The sequence below is a fragment of the Manis pentadactyla genome, chromosome 2, assembly GCF_030020395.1.
Source record: "Manis pentadactyla isolate mManPen7 chromosome 2, mManPen7.hap1, whole genome shotgun sequence".
NCBI lineage: Eukaryota > Metazoa > Chordata > Mammalia > Pholidota > Manidae > Manis > Manis pentadactyla.
The window spans coordinates 44923996-44937913 of record NC_080020.1 but is presented as its reverse complement, the minus strand read 5'-3'; the positions used below and the strand labels follow the sequence as shown (position 1 = coordinate 44937913).

The window sequence follows — 13918 nt, the reverse complement described above, 5'->3', positions numbered from 1 at the left end:
GGCCCACCCTTGAATCTGAGTTTGGCTCAGGCTGATGCTCCCACCCACCCCTCAGCCCCAGGCTTCTTGCCTTCTCCTGTCACACTCTGCATACCCAGCCCAGCCAGGACACAGAGATGCTGCAAAGGGCCCTTCCCCACCCCCAGCCTGTCCATTAAGCTCCCAGGGCCATCAATGTATTGATTGGCAGGGCTGAGCCATCAGCATGGGAGGGGGTGATGCCACCCAACATGGCTGACTGGGAGCTCCCTCTTCCCGTACATCAGCCTTTTCTGTACAGATCATCAATATGGGTGCTGCTGGGAGTCAACCCTGGAGCCAGCCTGGGGGAGGGGGCAAGGCCCCTAAAGACCCAGGCTCCCTTTTTTTCTTCCCTTTCCCCTTCCCTCCAGTACATGCTTCAATTCCCTCTCCCTTAAGGCACTTAAGTGGGGAGAGTGGTCATGCATGCTTACAAGGTAATAAAGAAGCCCTTTATTCTGATATTCTATGCCCATGATGGCCTTTTACATCACTGCATTCCTGAGTTTGATGCTCCCGCCACCCCAACTGGTTTGGAGTTCTCTGAGCATGTCAGGCTGTTCCCTGCTTCCATGTGGAATGTTGTGTGTGCCTATAATGGCTTTTACACAGACACCAACACACACACACACACACACACACACACACACACACACACACACACACACATTCACAGGGTCTTCATCCAACTTGCTCCTATTTCAAGATTCAAGCCTTCCCTGGCCAGATCCCCTCACCCCAAGTCTGGTTTCATGGGCCCTCACCAGAGTAGCCGTGGCACCACAGAGACCTTGCCCCTGCACAGACCTCTCAGATTTCTCTCAAGTCTGAGGGCTGAAACAAGTCCTGAGCCCCCATGCCTCACACCTGATGCCAGGAGAGGGGCTCAATCCAGGTGCCTGGCCCCTAGATAAGCAGCTCCCCAAACCCTCCCAACCACTGACCCAACATTTATTCTGCATGCTAGGTCTGTGCTAGGTGCTGCATGGGCCCGGCCTCCCTTGACTTCCAGGAAACTCAAGCTAACAGACAAGCAAGCCTCTAGACACACCAGAGTCAAGTGCATAACTGCACCTTACATTTGCTCAACACTTACAATGAGATGGGTGCCGGGCCAAGTGCTTCCCCCAGGTGACCACAATCCACCCTTTCAGCACCCCCAAGGAGGAGGCTCTATCCCAATGCCCATAGTAAAAGATGAGCTGCAGAGAGGCCAAGCAATTTGCTCACTCACATGACTACCATGAGGCCAAGGTGGGGTGTGACTAGGAGAGCTGGGTCCAAGCCTGAACTCCTATGCATCCCTGTAAGCCCCAGCAGAGAACACACTGGATCACAGGATAGAGACAAAGTGCCAAGGGGTTCCAAGGTAGGGGTTGGAAGGAGAAGGAGGAGGAGGAGGCAGGTAAGTAAAGCTACCCAAAATATTGGCCATCTCTTCACAGGGAACACTTGGCAGAAAAAGCTCAACTCTTGGATGCCTTCTTCATCCCCCTAAAATGTCATCCAGGACAAGGACCAGCTATGCAGCAGGCATCCCATAAATGTTTGCTGACTGCTAATGAGGAGCAGCACCATAACTGGCATACTGCATCCCTGGTCCAAGACATAACTTCAATCATCCCTCCCTACAGGCCTGGCAGGAGCCTTATTCTCCCTATTTCCCACATGATTAGGAGGCAGGCACTCAGATTGGTTAAGGATCTTGCCCAAGGCCACATAGCCTGTGAGTGGTGCAGTGAGGATGAAATTCAGACCTAAGTTCAAAGCCTGTGCTCCCAACTCAGAGGAGCACATCTTTCTTAACGTTTGTCAGCACTCTGCAGCATATCATACATCTAACACACACAAACAGCATATACCGACTGAGCAATTACTATTACTCAGTTATTTACGGAGGTGCCAGCCCTTGTGCTTGCTACTCTGTGTGCATGATCCCACTCAGTCCTGACAATAACCCTTAAGAAGTAGGTACCTCTCATTACGACATTTTACAGATGGGGAAAACTGAGGTGCAGAAGATTGAAGGTTAAGAAATTTGCTGAACGGCTGGTTAGCAGCACAGACCCAACTCAAACCTAGGTTTGTCCTATGCCAAAGCCACGCATTCAGGCACCATAGATGCTACCGGGCTCATCTCACTCATGCCCAGGTGGACAGTCCAAGGCACAGAGAGGGAGGTCATCCAATGAGCCAGTGGCAGAGCCAGGAGGGTCCCAGGGATCCTGAAAGGCTTTCTTCTCTGTGACCCACAGGAGGCTGAGCCTTGGCCCCATCCTTGGTGAAGCAGCATTTTAAATGGGCCTGAGGCCTTATGCCATTCAGATGTCAGAGCAAATGATACCCAAACATTTCTCACCTGTACCAGCAAGCCTGACTAAAGCCCAAGGGGCCACTTCCCCACTGATGTTCCAGAACAAATCCCTACACTCAGGCCAAAAGAGCGGGCAGCAGGCTTCAGCCCTTTCTGAGGCCCTGTGGCTGTCCCCAGCCCAGACCACATCAGCAGGGCCCTTGGCACTATCCCTGAGTAATCTGCCACACTCCTTGCAAGAAGGCGGCAGACCTGCCCCAGCAAGAACTCTGGATGCACCCAAGTGCATCAGATGGTCCTTGAGCTCAGGAAGGAAACAATCAACACCTCCCTTCTCCCCAGTCACCAGGAGGTGGCAGTGCCCTGGGGACAAGGGAGCCCTCCCAGAGGCAGAGGCACAGGGGCTGGGTCTTGACACACAGACTAGCATTCGAGCACTGGCCTCTGCACTGCCCCCTGCTCCACACCCTCAGAAAGTAGAAGACTGATTATCAGTTGTTTTCTTCCCATTTTATGCATGCAGAAGCCAAGACCCAGATAGGTTAATAACTTATCCAAAGTCACACAGCAAAAGCAAGGCAGAGTGACGATTGGAACCAGGTTGGCAGAGTCCAGAGCCCCCACACTGCTATTTAAGAAGCCTGGGCCCCAGAGATGGGTGACCCAGGGCTGAAGCCAGCCCTTTCTCTCTTGCTGTATGACCAAAGACAGGTGATTTCATGTCTCTGAGCCTCACTTTCTCTACCTGCAAAATTCCCTAATCCTAGGCTGGTTGTGAGGCTTAGGCTAGATGTAAGCTCCTGCCTGTCACATGTGAGCACACAATGCCTGGTGGTGGCTACAACTATTGCTCTTAGCCTGGTGTGCCTGCACCCTGCTTTCCCACACCCACAACTTTCCTGCTAGAGGGCAGGAACTTTCCTCCCTGTTCCCCTCCATCTCCCTCTGTGGGCCCAACATGCCTTCAGAGCTATCCCTAAGATACCAGCTGTACCAACCACTAGAAATTAAAAAACCCACCTCCTTATCTCAGAGCAGGTGACATTCTGGGGCCGCAGGAATGCTGGCAGGGTGCCTCCCACCCTCACCTCCTCCATGCTGGTAAAGAGGCTGGGAGGGGAGTGCTTGGGCCCCACCCCGATGAACACCCACCTCTGGCTCTGGGACACTTTCAGACCAGAACATTCCAGGAAGATCAGGGCCTACAGACTCTGAATCAGGGGTCCTCAATCACAAAGACACCTACCTGGGCTCTGATAATCCCCTACTATGGGGATCCTATCATGGGACTCCAAAAGGGTCTCTCACTGAGGACCCCTAGCTTGCCTCTTGGGACTCCATCTTGCCATCAGTATAGTCTTCCTGAAAAAGTCTGCCTGCTGTAGTAGAAAGAATACAAGATCTTGAGTCTTTGCTGTGGCCTTGAGCAAATCCTTTCCTGGCTCTGTGCCTCAGTTTCTCCATCTGCAAATTAGGGATATTATCCTCTCCTACTTCAGGAGGAAGAATAATAGAATGAAGCATGCTTCCTGATGCAAGAGCCGCTCTGGCATTCTTACAAGCAGCCCTCTTCCATCTGGCCAGGGCACCTCTCCTCGGCCTCAGGTTCTTCCTCCCATAGACTGAAGGAAGTTGGCTGGCGCCTCACCACAGTTCATGAGAGACGGGGTTAAAGCACTTTTGCCCTCAACTGGGAGCTCCTTGAAGTCAGGAACTGACTAGTCCTTTTCCCAGGGCCAGCCAAGAAGCTAGCTCCCAGCAACTACTGTCATATGAATACCTAACTGGATGGACGGGTGGCTTATGTCACGGCTTTAAGAAATTAAAAGCACCACACAATGGGACAGCTTCCCATCCTCATCATGTTCCACAGGAGTCTGTCCCCAGCTCCCCCATCCTAGCCAACTTAGAGACAGGTTCTAAACCTGAGGAGGCCATGTGTGGGGGCTGGTCAGGCCAAGAGCGGCTGTGGAAGGAAATTTCCAAACTTGAACACATGGTGCGGTGAGAGAGGAAGTTGGCGCTGCAGGAGGGACAGGGGCCTGGCGGTGGAAGCGCCCCCTGCCCTGGCCTGCCTCAAGCCTGGCCTGTCTGGGGAAGGCCAGGACCTAGCCGAGCCTGGCAGCAGGAACAATGTCAGGCAGGTGCCAGCCAAGCTGCATGAAAGGCCCAGGCCGGTGTCATTGTCAGCGCTCAGCCAAGTGCAGAAAAGCAATTTACTGGTCACGCCGCCTGCTCCCCTTGGAAATTTTTAAAATTCTTCCGATTTGAGCTACCCGTGGTATCCCAAGTCATGTGGAGAAGGGATTTTATTAAATTCCCAGCTTCCCACTTCCCAGGGTGGCCGGCGGGTGAGGGCAGGGCTCTCTACATGGGGAGAGGAGGAGGGCAGCGTCTGGCATTGACTGTGGCTGGGAGTGGAGGCCCAATCTGTGAGTGGGGGCTGAGAGATGGGAAGAGAGGAGGAGCCCAGAAACTACATTGCTAAGACTGGACCAGTCCCCCAAAACATAGAGGGGGAGAAGGGAAGGGCATAGGTGTATCCATTATCCAGCAGAAATATATGCCCTCCTGGGTGGATGAGATTTTGCAAAATTTCTCCCACACCTATCATGGTACCCCTTCACCCACAGGGCCACCCATTACAAAAATTATGAAGCTATGACTAGTAGTGATCTACAGATAGGGAAAGATGGAGCTGGGGTTCAGGCCCAGTGTGAGGGACTGCAAGACCATGAGCCCTTCCCACCATGCAGGGAGGCTTGCCCCCACCCCACAGCCACCCATGCACACCAAGGAGCTCTCACTACCACCCTCTAAGCTCTCTCTGCCCAGGAAGTAGCTGTGTTACCTTTGTCTGCCCAACACCACCTCAGCAGGGAACAGACTTCAGACTCCTGGCAACTAACATGTGGGTGCCACCCCTCATCTCTACCTCTAATGGCCACTCCACCTTGGTCCCTAGAGCATGAATGGGGACATGAACCTGCCAACTTTGCCCGTAACCCCCTACAGTTGCATTTCTTTATCTTTCAGGAATCATAGGTGCTTCTCAGTATCTGTGGGGGGGCTGAGAACCTGCTCTGACACAAGCACACTTGGACACCATTTTAGTGCAATGTGTCAGGGACCCTTCTTTCTCATAATCCCATCCTTAGATATTCTAAGGGTGCATGGACCATGGGTTAAAAACATCAGTCTTTCAGCAGCTGGATGGGGAAAAGCTGCAGAGGAAGGGGTTTGCTAGGAGATGAAGGAGAAGAGGCTCCCTCACCTGCCTGAAGTCCTAACCCAGATGGACCTAACTCAGACAGACCACCCAGCTCTCTCCCCAGAGGCTGGCTTTAGCTCTGTCCAGGAGGAGGAGGTGGGATGCAGAATCTAGGTTCCCTCCCTCACACTCCCTCAGAGAACACAGACCACACAGCAACCCCTCCTGGGCCGCACTTCAAGGACCAAGAGGCAGTAGTCATCAAGAGGCTTGAGCAACAAAGTCCCCAGCCATCTCTCTACCTCCATGCACATTTCATTGTCTTTCACCCCCAGGCTCAATGTTCAGGAAAAGAGCTCTCACCCAGGTCAGAGAAGCAGATTCCCCAGAGTGACCCTGGGGCCTGCTCTCTGCTTGGGGACTCAGCTGCAAACCAGATAGGCCATGCCTGGCACTGGCCTGTCTCTCTGACACCAGCCAGTCCCCACCCCGCCACCACACAGGGTCACATCTGCTTTGGCAAACAGCCAGTCTTGAGTTACTGACTACAGTTGTATTGATTCAAGGAGTCACTGGGGACTCCAGCCTGGACAACAGGAGGAAAGAAGCCATCAGTCTGTCCGTCCAGCCAGCCAGCCTGCCCCCAGCCCCAACTAGCTGCCCCCAGCTCAATGCCCATACTGATGGGAACAATCCTCTCCCAGGAGTGGGAGGGAAGATAAGCAGATCCACAACCATCACCAAGCACGGCAAGCGGCTGCTGAGTCTCAGCAGCACTCAACACATAAAACACTCCTGGAGCCAGAAAACTCGGGGAACCACCATTTTCCCTGCTGAAGGCTTTCTTCAGGTACTCCCAGAGTCCAGAAGGCTAATGTCTAAGCATCCTCTCTAACCCTGTGAGGACACCTGCCTTCAACCCAGACGGGGAAGGAGCAGATAATCTCTTTTGGCCCCAGTCCAGCTCCTCCTAGGGCCCCTCCCCCGCAGCTCTAGGTGGGTGGGGGGCTAGGGCAGCTGGCACTTCCTATTCCCTTTCCCTTTGAGATCCCTCCTCCCACCAGGCTGAGGCAGCCCTGGTCTGGTTCTAATCGGGGTTGAAGTCGCTCCCTCTTTCCCTCTTCTCTTTCCCTCCCACCCCCCTTTTTCCTTCATTTCCATGGCTTTGGAAGCCCGAGCGTTCCAACTGTCTGCATGCCAAGACCTTCCTGAGTCTGAAAGCTGCTGAAGTAACAGATCAGATTTTAGCAAGTGCTTTCCAGGCTGAGCGCCAAGCCCTCTTCTGATTCACGGAGAGCGAGCGAGCAGGGAGCGAGGTGGGGAACCAGCTGAGGGCTGCACCACCTTGGGCGAGGGTCTGCGGAGCGCGGCCCATTTGGGAGCGGCCTCGAGAGCAATAGCCCCTCAGTCCAGGAGCCCTGCTCTGCTCCCTCTCACCCTAGTCTCTCTAGTCTGTCCGTCCGTATGTCTGTCTCTGTCTCTCTCTTCTGCAAACGCCTTAGAACCACCGAGTAATTTACAACTGAAGCTTTCTCCCTGGACTCAAAATCCACTCGGCTGAAAGGAGCCTTTTTGTTTGGAGGAGCGGGCGGAGATGTTAAGGGACGGTTGGCAGAGAAAATCCCCAGGTTCCAACTCCTCACCGGCTGTGGGCACATTGGACCAGGGGTCATTGCGCGGCTGAGCCCGCTGGCTCCGGTGATCTCCTCCCAGCCGAGGTCAGCAGGGATCTCCTCCCAGCCGCGCTAGTCAAGACCCGCAGCAGAGCCCCTTGCCCTTGGCCTGGCCCTCGCCGGCGCAAGGCGCGCGCGGAGCCGCCCTTCTGAGCCCTGGGAACAGGTGCACTGGGCTCCGCGCCCAGGAGGGGTGGGGCACAGGGAGGGGGCGCGGCACGGGAGAGGGGGGTCAGCGTATACAGCAGCAGGAGAGGGGTAAGGTCAGAGTCAGGAGCTCACCTACCTGTACCTGGAAGCACAGCAGCAGGAAGTGTAAACACCTGCAGGAGAGAGATGGAGAGGTGGTCAATGGAACTTGAGAGAGGGGGGAGCGCAGACGGACAGATAGGCAGTCGGAAAGTCAGACGAACGGCCGGGCAGGCAGACAGAACCACAGGCACACGGACAGCCAGCCAGGCAGGGTGGGCAGCACCGCGTGCGGGCTCTTACAGGCAAGTGCAGGCGGAGGGCGCTGAATACATCGCTGGGCGGGGGGGAGGCGGCGGCTCCTAGCCCAGCCTGCACATGTCCGCTCCGCGCGGCCAGGACCGGGCGCCTCCGCCGCCTCCGCCGCCGCCGCCGCCGCTGCTGCTCCCTCCTTGCCGGCTGCTGCTGCAGACTCTGCTGCTCCGGGGCGCTCCGCGGCGCGCCCTGCGGCATCAGCGCCCCGCGCGGCTCCTCCGGAGCGCTGCGCCCTCAGGGCTGGCGCGGGAGCTAGGGGGTGGCCGCCGCCGTGCAAGAGGCACCCGGCCGGTGCAGGGAGGCTTGCTCACTGCTGGCCCGTTGGCTGTCCGGGCGTCCTCGGGAGCCTGGCTGACCGGCTCACTACGGGGTCAACATGCGCGTCGGGGTTGGAAGCTGGGGCGCGCTCTCCGGCCGGACTCGCGGATGCGGGAGGCCAGGGGTCAGCACTCCAGAGCCGGGATGCGCGGCTGCAGCACTAAGGCGTCACGGCCGCTCCGTCTGGGCGCCCGCCGGCTCATGTCTCCTCCTCCGCGTCTCCCCGGCCGTGCGCATCGCCGCCTCCCACCACTGGCGGCGGCCGGGGCGTTTTCTACGCGCGGGCGGCGAGGGGGCGGGGGGCCGGGGGCGGGCCCGGGCCCTAGCCGGCACAATGAGGATGCGGGGCCCAGGGGCTCCCCCCTCGGGGCGCGGCCGGACGGGCGCTCAGCTCGCCTGGGTGCGCCGCGCCCACATCAAAGGGGGCCCTGCCTGCTTTGCCTGCCTGCCTTGCCTGCCTGCCGCGGCCTCTCCACTGCCTCCTCCTCCTCCTGGCGGCTCCGGGTTGGAGGCGCTCAGGGTCTCGGCGACGGGACCCGCAGCTACGAAGGGGCAGAACTCGCGAGCTGGAGCTGGCGAGCGCAGAAAGCCGTCGGAGCTCTGCACTGGGGCGCAAGGACCCGCGCCGCGGCGCAAACGCTGCCTGAATTGGGCATGCAGCAGTCCGCAAGAATGCAGTTAGGTGCGGAGCATCCTTGCTACTGCATTCACTCACACCCACCAGCGCTTGAGAGGGCAGCAGGGAGAGGGTGGATCAGGCCCAGCCCTCGGGTCGGCTCCACTGAAGGGGGGAAGGCCGATTTTACCCGCCCTCTGAGTCCCTGAAGGTTCGTGGCATGTCCCAGATGTTCTCTCGGACTACTGGCACTCTAAAATGAACCCCCTTCCGATCTCTCCGCCCCTGCTGCTGGGGAGGAGTGGGGTCTCCAAGGCGACTCTCACCCCCCACTCTCCCACCTCCGGGACTCCCGGGTCGGTTCTCGGGATCCCAGCTTGTCTCTTTTGGTAGGCGAGCCAGCTTCGGAAATGCACGGCTGTCACCTAGTGGCTTCAAGACGTCGCTGCAACCCCAGCCCGGGTGAGCTACAGGACAAGGAGCAGCCAGCAGGACTCTGGTCAGCGCCCACTCAAGGCCGTCTTCCCGCCTCCTGGCCGAGACTGGCTACTGTGTGAGCGCTACAACTGTTAAGCTCCCTTAACCAGGGCCTCTCTGAAGGTATTTTTCACCACCCCCGCTCCTTCAGAAGCATCACTCCTGTCATTCCCACCAACCTCAAATGTACAGTCTTCACGTGCAACTGCCTCACTCTGTCTGGAGCCCCCAACAGCCAAGCTCTGCTTTGGCTAAGGGGAAAAAACTCAAACTAGGGAAAGGAATAGGCCAACAAGCTCAAAAACCAAACTTAGCAATCTGCACCATTTGGTTAAAATTTTGTCACTGGCTGTGGGTTTAACTCTCGTTTTACTAGAGCATAAACTGAGGTAAGTGCTGTCGTCAAACAGTGCTATATCCCAGTCATGGAATAAGAAATATCAACAATTGTTCCAAATATCAGGTCTCACTGCAAGCTATTTTAAGTTCATTTTCAAAGCTGAGGCTCTCTTAACTATCTGAACGTAGCCAGCTTCAGCACGGGACAGAAAGGCAGAATACCCTTTCAAAACGAGGTGCTGGAAGATGGGAAAAGTTCCTGTGTGAAGCACTGGGCTGATTTTAGACATTCTCATTGACAGAACTGTTCATGCAGTTATTGGTAAATACGAAGTCTTAGAGAAAATGAACTAATCCCCGAAGATGCAGTGACAACAAAGAAATGGACAGAATGCTCTCACTGGGGGATAAGACACTGTCACCATCCTTTCATGCAGACAGACCTGTCAAGCAAGAGGTGGTTTTGGCCTTATCACCTAAAATGGAATGTTTGAAGTATCTCCTAAGAATTATACTTCATTTGCTATACTTTTACTTTCTATTACTTTTGAATGGAATAGGCATATAACTACATGTTCTACCTAACATGCTTGCATTTTTTATGCTCAGATCAAGTTTTTTTCTCAATCTTACAAGACTATCAACCCAGCTAAGACTGACCAAAAAGTCTACAGAGAACAGTTCTAAGAGCATAAAATCAAGCGTCAAGAGGTTCTGGGCTTAGGGGTTTAAGTATTGCCTCCAACATTTGTAAATTTCAGCAAGCTTCCTCATCTACAAACCATAGCTAAAAACAGTAACAATTGCTACTGAATTAGGTAATTCAGAGTTGAGCACATAATGAAGGCTCCAAACGTTTTAGCAATTATTTGTAATAATTATCACTTCCAGGTTTTCATTTTTCTTCACAATTTCATTATGTAGGGAGGCAGTCACTCACCTTTATAGTAGAAAAGACCACGATCTGTCTTAAACCCCAAATTCAGTCATTTAAACAAGTCTTTTCCCCACCACTCAAATCTAACTTTCACATACCTATTACCATACACGAGTCTTTCTGAATGACATTTTATGTGAATTTGACAGTTTATTCAGATCCTGCTGTGTATCAGCCCATGGGTGAAGACAAACAAGGTCCCTACTCTAGAAAAGCATTTCACTTCTACCCAGGAAGACAGGCTAAATGAAAGCAAATAGGCCAGGAGATAAATTACAGCTGGCCAGTGCCTTGAAGGAAACTGAAGGGATAGAGAAGACCTCTTAGTAATGAGACCCAAAGGGTGGGAACCCTTCCATGCAAAGGAATATTCGAGGCAAAACATATCAAGTGCCCACAAGTAGAAAAAGGCTGAACAACAGGTAGGATTAACCTGGAGTGGCAAGCAATGAAGGTGAAAACAAGCAAATGCTCAGTCATGCGCCTTGCAGGCCCCATCAAAGACCAAGAGAGAGCCATCAAAGGCCTTTTTTTTTTAAGGTAATGTTTATGTACAATTTTTAAATGCATCTGTTTTAAATGTGGTTAGTGACAAGTATTTACACTTACGTTCTAGTTTCACATAAATTGAATGATGTATATGCTTTTGTATCTGGCTTTTGCTCTGCAGGTTGAATATTCACCCTCACCCACTGTTACTTTCATTAGTAATTGTTTCTTTTTATTGCCAAGTAGTACTCTACAGTATGGATATACCAATTTGTCTGGAATTCCAGTTCATTCTTAGCTGCAGAACTTACTGCAGCTAAGAATGAACTGGAATGGCACTGTGGCAGTAAGGAAGCCGATGAGAAGGCTGTTAACAGCTGAGGCAAAAAGTACAGTAGTTTGGAGTTGGCGGCTGTGTGCTGATTTGGTGTTGGAATCAGACACACTTTCAACTCCCAGCTCCAGCTAGTAAACTCACAAGTTTTCTGAGCAGTCTCATCTGTAAAACCTGTCTTAAGGGGAGCAGAAAATGTTGACTGCTAGCCCAAGCGAATTAATGTAAGCCCTACAGGGTCAACTGTTTTGCTTATGCCACCTCTCTCCAATTTAAGACACAAAATCCAGAGTCTGTAGAATATAAACATTTTGGAGACAAAGATGAGAGAATCTGCAGCCTAACAAAGAACAAATGCAGCCTCAAGCCTTCATGTGATCAAGTAGTTTTAACGAGTAGCACAGATTAGTCCCAAAACCACCTCTCAGAACTCACATTAAAACAGAACCTCTACTGCCAAATTCATGAGTCAAGGGAGCAAATGGCTGCTTGGCAAGAACTGGCTGGAAGACAGCCTTAAACATTCTCAAATAACTTTAACCCTCTATCTCTAGAGCCTGGACCACCACCTTTGATTAATAGTCTCAGCATGTTACTTGTGATCTTCAACCTTTTTCTTGAGCAAATTCTAACAAAACCCCACACTTGTGTTTCTTTCCCCTCATTAAGCTTGTAGTTGTCAATACTACAGCTGCTTCTGCAAACTGTTATATACCACTATTAACCTCATGCTATTATTACCCATCATTTACATGATTCATGATTCAGTTTAGACAACCTGACCTGCTCTCCCCCCAAAAATGGCTTTATCAACCTATTTTTTTCTCTGGTTGAGGCCCAAGTAGCAGAATCTTTTGTGATTAAAGTAACAGAAGAGGCGCTTCCATCAGCCAACTAACTGGTGCCATCACTGTCCTTTCAAGAGCTCACAATTTTCCCTTTATTTTTCGAAAGGCTCTGATGGGATTTGATCATCCACAAAGTCAGATAAACAATAATCCAGTATTAACACTGCTCCCACCCAGACTGGTTCCTAAATGTCATTTTTTAAAAAGAGCCAGTGCTCCTTGGGAGAAATGGATCATTACAGGTCTGAAAACAAAAGTGAACAAACTGGGCCTGGACCATTTTGTCACACTAGAAAGAAGCCATAAAGGACTACTGGAGTCTGATGGTAGGACCAAGATTGAAAGGCATTCCATTGGCCAAAATGAAAAAACAGTGGAATGAAACACCAACACACAGAATCTGAATTCAGGATACTTTTAGAGGTTCCTAGAGTATCAACTCATCATTCTGAAAATTGGATAATGAAAAGAATAAAACACTAAAAATATTTTTAAAAGTCAGGTACAAACTGAGGCAATTAAATTTTAAAGAGAATGCCTGCAAAATAACAAACAGTATTAAGGACTAAGCAGTAAGAAACGTTCATATTCACAGACTGGCTTAAGGGAAATAGAATTATGCCATCAGCAAGTACTTTCAAAAAGGAAAATTCCAGAACCACTTAAAATAAATTTCTGGTACAGGTACTAAATATTCCAAAATTAAGGAGAGCAAGCGAGTTCTTCACAGCTCCCTCTACTATAATCAAGATGGATTAACATTAGGAACAAACAGAAGGAAACCAATTGTTTTGTCTATCTTAGAAAACTTGAAAAAAAACTTTAATTATGTTCAAGTACCTTATTTGCTTTTAGCAATTAAACCAATATTGATCTAAGTATGGCCAATCTCACTTATCTATTGGGAAATAGATCTACTTATCTACAGGGAACTATCTACTTATCAATCTTGATCTAAGTATGGCCAATCTCACATACCTAGTGGGAAATATCTACTTGTCAATCTCACTTACCTATTGCGCTGTACAAAGAGAATTTTGTGTTTTCTAAAGCAGGAATTTCCTAAGTCATAGCCTAGGAGTAGTAGTAGCTCCATTTCCAAATTACATTTAGTTGCCTGATGTCTACTAACTAGCACCATTACTGACTCGAGGCACAGGGAAATTTTTAATTTCTGCCCTTCCAAAATACAAGTCCTCTCTAGAACCTTTGCAAAGATGGATCTGGTTTAATAATAGGGCAACCAGTATGGCCAGCTGTTCCCTCAGAATGGCTGAGAATTCCTTTTGGTTTTCCTGTTACATGCAAAGTACCCATCAGTTAAAACAAAGTTAGGCTTCATTTCTACACAGAACCCAAAGCACTAAAAATCTCAGACCTACATGTCCATTAAGAAATAATTGATTCTACTTCTGAACAGTTAAATAACTGATACTAATAATTACCTACCATACTCCTATATTATATGCTATAATATGAAACAGTACCTGTGGATGAAATGACTTAACTTTAATGTAGTTTTTGGTAGCACCTGACAGTATTTAAACACCAGTTTACTTTTTAAAATCAAGGTGTAGGCTGGCTATGTGTTGTATTTTAACTGTTCTATCAATTTAAAGATGACCTTTTAAACCAAGTATAAAAGTAGAAGTACTTTCTAGTGAAAAAAAGAATATTGAACATTTACCATCCTTGCTGAGCCTCCAATACAATAAAAGTATAGAGAGAAGCAAGCTACAAGGATGTAGATACATGTCCTGGACAAAGGAAACTGAATAATTAAGAAAACCACAACCTTAAGTAAATGACTACAAGAGGCATATGGTATCTGGGAAAT

General features: G+C 50.8%; 1 protein-coding gene across 2 annotated transcripts in view; it reads right to left on the bottom strand.

The window, feature by feature from the left end:
• The window catches only part of FGF18 (fibroblast growth factor 18), a 33444-nt gene extending 25595 nt beyond the window's left edge, over nucleotides 1-7849 (bottom strand). Inside the window, exons 1-2 of one of the 2 annotated variants that reach the window (XM_036884823.2) lie at nucleotides 7712-7849; nucleotides 7506-7542 (exon numbers count right to left, since the gene is read on the bottom strand). In XM_036884823.2, coding sequence (XP_036740718.1) covers nucleotides 7506-7542; nucleotides 7712-7743 — 69 coding nt within the window. In that variant the 5' untranslated portion in view covers nucleotides 7744-7849. Of the gene's footprint in view, nucleotides 1-7189; nucleotides 7257-7505; nucleotides 7543-7711 lie in introns of those variants that run through there. The other variant, XM_036884824.2, reaches the window with a different exon arrangement.
• Between the last annotated feature and the right edge of the window lie 6069 nt (nucleotides 7850-13918).